This window comes from Dermacentor silvarum, chromosome 10 (genome assembly GCF_013339745.2).
Source record: "Dermacentor silvarum isolate Dsil-2018 chromosome 10, BIME_Dsil_1.4, whole genome shotgun sequence".
Taxonomy (NCBI): Eukaryota; Metazoa; Arthropoda; class Arachnida; order Ixodida; family Ixodidae; genus Dermacentor; species Dermacentor silvarum.
The window spans coordinates 102,322,180-102,328,949 of record NC_051163.1 but is presented as its reverse complement, the minus strand read 5'-3'; the positions used below and the strand labels follow the sequence as shown (position 1 = coordinate 102,328,949).

The 6,770-nt window shown below is 44.9% G+C and overlaps 1 protein-coding gene across 1 annotated transcript; it reads right to left on the bottom strand.

The window, feature by feature from the left end:
- Positions 1-3,367: 3,367 nt before the first annotated feature.
- LOC119466387 (40S ribosomal protein S12) lies at positions 3,368-6,709 on the bottom strand. Its single transcript, XM_037726896.2, has 4 exons — positions 6,566-6,709; positions 6,245-6,370; positions 5,768-5,870; positions 3,368-3,578 (listed from the first exon to the last, which is right to left on the bottom strand). Coding segments are annotated over exons 1-4 (399 nt in total). The 5' UTR covers positions 6,568-6,709; the 3' UTR covers positions 3,368-3,410.
- Between the last annotated feature and the right edge of the window lie 61 nt (positions 6,710-6,770).

The following is a 6,770-nucleotide window of genomic DNA, read 5'->3' as shown; positions in this document are numbered from 1 at the left end:
TCCGTTGCCACTGCAAGAACGCAACAACACTCGGAGGCTCCTCCGCAAGCTGAAAAAACGTGCAGCTTCAATGAATCGGCAGGTCTTCACTGTCTGCAACGTGATCCATGTGCAAGTAGGACATGCAAGACGCCCCCGTCAGTGGTCCCATCATGAGGTGTTGTTTACTGTGTTTGCATCTGCTCTTAACACATTTGCTACACGAACCCATGAATCTCACACATAGTAAATGCAGGTATTTGCTGTAGTGAGTGCACGCAAACAAAACAGACATTGTGCCTCGAAAGCATTGCATGTGCGAGCACAGTGGTATGATGTACAAAATCAGTCTAACGACTATCATTGGCATTTGAAAGTGCATTATGCAAGCTACAGTTGAACTTACATATAACGAGCACATAAGAAAAAATTATCAGATATGACGGAGTGAATCTAAAATGTTCATTGCCAATGCTATCAGTGTTTAACAAACTTATGTCATACATAATGGTACATGGCCACACCGAAACAGTGGACAGTTCATAATAGTTAGGTTTCACTGTGTTGTGTTTGCTTGTGCTAAGCACCACAGTGTAGTAGTTAAAGAATACTCAATTTCATCGTTGATTTAATCCCAAGCAAGATTTTCTTGTCACATCATGTCATGCCTGCACCTAAGTGACAAGCATAATTGGCCTGTTTCTTAGCTCGTAATTGCTGTTTGCACAAATATTTGTCCCCAGGCAAGATCAATTTATTTACAGCAAGGTTTGACTTCCTCTAATGTACCACTATAGGCTAGGTGGATGGCATTATGTGAAACTTTGAAATTGAGATTTAAAAAATTTTTTTAGCAAAGTTACGGATATGGTGTAAAATGAGATCAGGGCTCAAAGGTTGTGAACAAACATGTAATGAATTCTTTTAAAAGCGTACAGCTTTCTCATATATTAAGTTGCAGGTGCTGAAAAAAATTGGATTTCATTTCCGTGAAACGTTCTGTTGGCTATTGTAATGTTCAAACAATGAAGTATAACTGTACCCAATAAAAAGAAGCTTATCACAGGTGCCAAAACCTCCTGTTCCAAGTCGCATTGCACGCTAAGTGCTTGGTATTCGTAGGCCAAGCTCCTCGAAGCAATCTTGACCTTTTTTTTTTCTCACCTGGCAAACAGATTGTGCGCACAAGTTCAGTATGTCTTCAAAGTTATGCCGATGAACACTTGAAATGCGCCGGAAGGTCCTATGGTATTATATCACATTATCAGCTGACCAAAAGTCCCACAAGAGTAATTATGCCTAAAAACAAAAATGCTAATTAACCTTGTAGAAAATGCTTCTGCAAGCATGCAGAAGAAAAAGTGACTACACCCAATCTTGGTCATCACTTCCTTCCATCTTGTTGCCACTTGCGGCAAGAAAAAGAATACATTGGAATCAACTCTCTGAAGACTTGCCCTGTACTAAACAGAACCTTTTATTTTTTCAGTCAGTGGCTCTCCACTTCGGAATTCAGCCACAGGAATAATTGCTCCGCTACACAAAAATTTACAGAATGTCCCGTTCAAATGCTGTCTTTTCCTCGCTTTCTTTGTGTACTTTCAAATTAATGATTATTAATTCGATCTGCTGTTACCGATTTTAACAGATAATTATGCATCCCCATGACGCTATGTTGGCAAGAAACTACCACCACCACCAAGCCCTGGTGGTATCAAATTTTTATGTCCCCGTGAAAAGCATCTTTCTCAATTTGTTTTTTTTTCTTGACCTGCTATTCAACACATTTTCAAGCCACATGCCCAAGACTGACAAGGTCCTAAAGTTTAACATGACTTGCTGGTACTATTGATTTCCTTAGTTTGATTGTTTGGGAGAACAATGCTGTTGTTGCCTCGTTCAACACAAACTTCTGGCTATAGCCTCAAGACTATGCAGGCTTTGCATCGAAAGCTTAACTTTTTTATTTACTTCGTTTCATAAATTGTACGCGACGTTTGTGTCGCGCTTGTGTCCGGCCACAGCTGCGCATGGCTGTGCATACATGGCCCACACTCCATGTTGGAGCCCATCTGCAGCGGGTGCCAGGGCGCGATTATCTAAGATGGCCGATGGCTCCACGAGTGCAGTCTTCCAATGCACCAAGTTTTGGATGACGCACAATTGGAGCATACAAAATCTACTTTTGGAGCACCTACTGTGTTTGGAGCAGGTGTAGGGTTCCCACAAAGGCGTGCACAGAAAAATGAATTACAGCTGAACTCTACTTCACGTAATCATTTCTATTTCCTAGCAACAACTTTGAGCATCATAAAGTGATTTCAGCTTCATAATCTGGCTAAGCCAGGTGGTACCTCGTAGGTACCCGGCATTTCAGCCAGCAGAACGCCGGATGTTGGTTGCAACATTTAAAGCAGCAAATGAAATGCAAGTTTCCTACAAACACTGATTTCCAAGTGCCGGACAGCAGCGAGTCGCCCCTCCTCGTTCCTCCCAAAACACGTACCGGACTTTGACGGCCCTTCTTGTCGTTACCAGGCATTGCCAAACGTCGTCGTGACCCGTTTCTGTAGCAAGTGATACCACATGCTACTGTCGGTGAGCATTTAGGTTCCGAGTTGCTTACCCACCTCGCACTTCCATGCTGCTCGTTCACATCAATTCGATCTTTCGTAGAAATCGTGCAGTTGTCACTGTCGCCTTGCTGCTGTTGTCACACACACAAATACTGGATTTACGCAAACACATTGTCAACGCTTTGCAGAACCCCAAACAAATGTGGCACAGCCAGCTGCCTGCAAAATGCTTAGCGTAACGTTGATTCCAACAATGCAAGGGATCCGCACAATTTCTTTACCACGAGCTTTACCAAAGACACAGGGCGATGCCAATTTTAACGAACTTCAAATTCTCTGGAAAAAGGCAATACAGTGCAACAAATATAGTTGCAAGCAAGCAACAGGAAATAAGTACGGTGCACTGATTACCTTCTCGTCTACAAAGCACTATTGCACATCAGCCCTCGATGCGTAAAACTACATTGACTATGCCGTAGCAAAGCCAGCATGACCACCCAAGTCATTCCAGCCTCATGGTTGGCACATAAAAATAGGAATCAGTTCGATTGTCAGCTACCACAGCAGCAGTTGCACTGGCTGTAGCGCCAAGAATGAACGCAGCGGAGCTATGCACGCTTTGTTTTACATTGGGTGGTAGCTTTCCAATTTCCACACCACTGAAACTACGTCGTGGCCCAGCAGTGGTGCAATTTAGGTAAAAAAAGACCCTCCTGGAGCAGCATGGAGCCACACTGGGTGCACAATGGTACAGCATTCCCACTACTAGATAAGCCTTTGGCTGATCCCTCATAGAGACAGACTGCAGATGATGAGGATGGAGTTCCCCTTTAATGCAAGCAAACCGAGCCCAGGTTATCCCCTCTTCGACTGGAAGTAGTCCGTGAGGACGTCGTGTGCCTGCGTCTCCTTGCCGTAGTCCTTGACCACGACACAACTGCAGCCAACCACTTTCCTCGCCTTGCCTTCTTTGTCGATCTTGCAGAGGCCAGCCCACTCGCCTAGCTTCTTGTTGCTGTCAACCTGCACCACAGGGTCAGAACGAATCGCCAGCGTGATGAGTCTAGGCACAAGATGACTTTGCAATCAAAACCAGCACCAAGTGCGCATTGTCAGGGGGTAACTATTCCACACTAAGCTCTTCGGGAGAGGGAGACCATTTCTCATCATGCGCACTTGCTTTTTCAGAGCCTGCATCCTGGCCAGTCGATCTCATCCCTGCACGGTGACAGGTCAAGTTCCCCGCCAAAGGCATGATAAAAAATACCAGTGCCAAGGCTTGGGTGCAGGCTAAAGAACTCCAGCTGGTCAAAATTAATTTAGAAGCATCCTCTCTCTGCCTGTTTGGCTTTGAAACAATCATTATCAATAACAAAGCTATCTAATTCAAAGTAAACAACATGCTTCTAAATGAGGCTGTAGTGTGGAGCAGACCTAGAAATTTAGTTTTTTTTTCAATACTTCTGTGTTGTGGTGCATAATGTACAAACCAAGTGGCTAGCAAAATTGTCACGGTATACCTCCAACACGTTGGTACAAGTATCTTCACTTGCTTTCTAGAGCAACAAGGAATCGCACTGCTCACTGCCTGTGAGCTTCGAATGACTCGGCAGTATTCCATGGACCTGACTTAACCACCAATTAGTTTCAGCCAGTACATATTTGTCTGGAAGAGATATCTAGTGGAATAATGCAGAAACTGGAAAAGCTGCACAGTAACACCTGGTGATGCTGTGACCAACCAAACCATGTGGGCCTGCTTTGGCATGGCTCTGTGGTCTTATCAGCTGGTATAAATGTCTTCACACAAATAGTACTACGCTTTCAATCACTGCTAGAACTTCACAAGACAGCAGTGCTACCGCACACAACCTGTCAATGAGCACATGCACTCCTCGCAATGCCAAATTTACCTGCTAATGTTGAGGCACATTTGGCTAGTGGCTTGCTAGAAAGTAGTAGCACATGCACTCCTCGCAATGCAGACGGCCATGGACACAGCTTGGCTGGACGCATCAGGCCAAAGCAAATGTTGACACAAGTGCGCGTCTGTTATTCAAAACATGCCATTTTCGTGGCCTTACAACCAGACAGTGTCGGAATATCTTTACCTGCACACTCAAACTGCCATGCTGCCTCTCAGCCACCACTTGTTGCCATTCCACCAACACAGTAATGCACTGCCTAAAATTACAACTTCACAGAGTATAAAATAATAACCTCTTTCGTTACTTCCCGACACACAGCAAGCACTCAAAGTGAGTACACATGTGTATTCTAATATGTTGAACTAAACAAGCAAGTATTTACAACTTAATATTTACGAGCAGTTATTTCTTATGATCGTAGAAGCTAAAACAACTTTTTACATAGTAAGTGTCAAAATGAGATTTGTTTCCTTTTTACTATTAGGATTTCTAGCAGATGCGCTGGGAATTTCCCGTGATGATTTATTAGCAAAACGGGGCAGTGACAAATAGTCTACTAGCCTGCTTGATTTAATCGAGTATGCTGCACATATTTTTCATTCTGGCATACATCTCTATCATCATTTTGTTTCCTTTAAAATTTCTTTATCTTGTATTGCTACCTATGCCTGCTACAGATCCAGTCGTATCAATCTCTCGATTTTTTTTTTTTCCACTCTATGCTCTAAACGTCTCTTGCTTGTCTTGACTGCTGACCGGTTGGTGCTTCCGTCGACTTAAAATCCAAGCACTTCTTGAAGGTGTATGTCACCTACGGGTCTCACTGAGCGAATCCCTTCGAATTCCATTAGGATGTGCCGAGTGGTTTCCAGATTTTTGCTGCAGCATACACATGCCTCATCTAGTTGCGAACATTTCCTAGGGTATGTTTTCGTCCTTAGGTAACCAGTTCGAGCCTCAAATTGCAAGGCACTGCCCTTTGTGTTATCACATTTTTCCTTCCAGTTTCTTCACATTCTTATACATATCCAGTCGTCCCCCCCCCCCCCCCATACTGTTGCGTTCTTCACGCATGCTTAAACGCACATTAATTGAAGCATTCGCTGTGTATGACAAATGCAGCTCAATTTGATGCCATCTACGCTCCAACTCGATGGCTATCTGCTAAAGGATTCCGAGACAACGGCGATAAAACTATTGTCAAAAGAAACCGGCCTAGCCAGGATGCAGGCTCCAGGCGACGGCTACCAAGAATGGGTGAAGCAGCTGTTTCTGCACTCTCACCTTGATGAGGTTGATCTGGTGTTCCGCGCACAGGGCTTCCACGAGCTTCACGTAGCTGGCCTCGTCGCAGTTGTTGGCGAGAACGCACAAGTGGGCCTGACGCCTGCAAAAGGAAAGGCGCCGACTTAGCGCAACGCTAACACGTGCGCACCGTGACACGGTAGTGCGAGGGAGGAGTCGAAGCGTTGACAGAAGTGTCGCTCGTTTACGGCAGGTTTACAACATCACTCACGGGAAGTTATCGGCATTCACAGAGGACCTTTCAGCTAAGAAGCCCGACAATGACTCGGTGCTGACAGTCGGCAAAATGAGCTAGCCACACGTCCCATTGAACCATCTTGTTCCAAATGCATCGACTCTACATCCTAAACCAATCAAAGATCTACCTCGCTCATATAATCCGTTTGAAGGCGTTTCAGAACCTGCGCAACGCCACGGCGTAAAGACGAGCGCTACGAAGCCAGTAAGAACACGCACTTGTCGAGGGCCTTTGCCGCTTCGTGGAGACCACGAGCAAGGCCGTCGTGCATCAAGGCCATCTTGAGCACCTCCTGGAGGGCCGTGTAAACATCCATGGGCTCGCCGCTTGCTGCTATCGCCTCCCTGCATAATGATGCAAAAGAAAGCAACGCTCAATTACTACCGTGCGATGTGGTTGTCTGCGTTCGTGTTGTACCGCCGGCACGCACAAGGGTGCCGATTATCGAAATTAAACTCGGGAATTTTAACAACTAGTAGGCATAAAATGCACAATCCAGCATGTAAGCGGGAGGTTAGCGTTTTAAAAAAGGCACTCACATATCGCAGATGAAATATGTCCTCGGCGATAGACGTAAATTACGAAGAGGTCCGCTGAACGCGCTTCACCGTGTCAAAGCAGACATGAAAAGGAAGGCGGAAGTGTTGGCGTGCTGAAACCGTGCGGTATCGAGGTTGCGTATAAAAAAGTTTAACAAAACAATTTTATAAAATACCATTTTAGCAATGAATATTATTACTTACA

Excerpts from the sequence above, each read along its gene's own strand:
- LOC119466387 (XM_037726896.2), bottom strand. Across the intron at positions 5,871-6,244 it reads GCGGCAAAGGCCCTCGACAA|GCGTCAGGCCCACTTGTGCG; the intron begins GTGCGTGTTCTT and ends TTCCTTTTGCAG. Across the intron at positions 3,579-5,767 it reads ACCAGATCAACCTCATCAAG|GTTGACAGCAACAAGAAGCT; the intron begins GTGAGAGTGCAG and ends CCTGTGGTGCAG.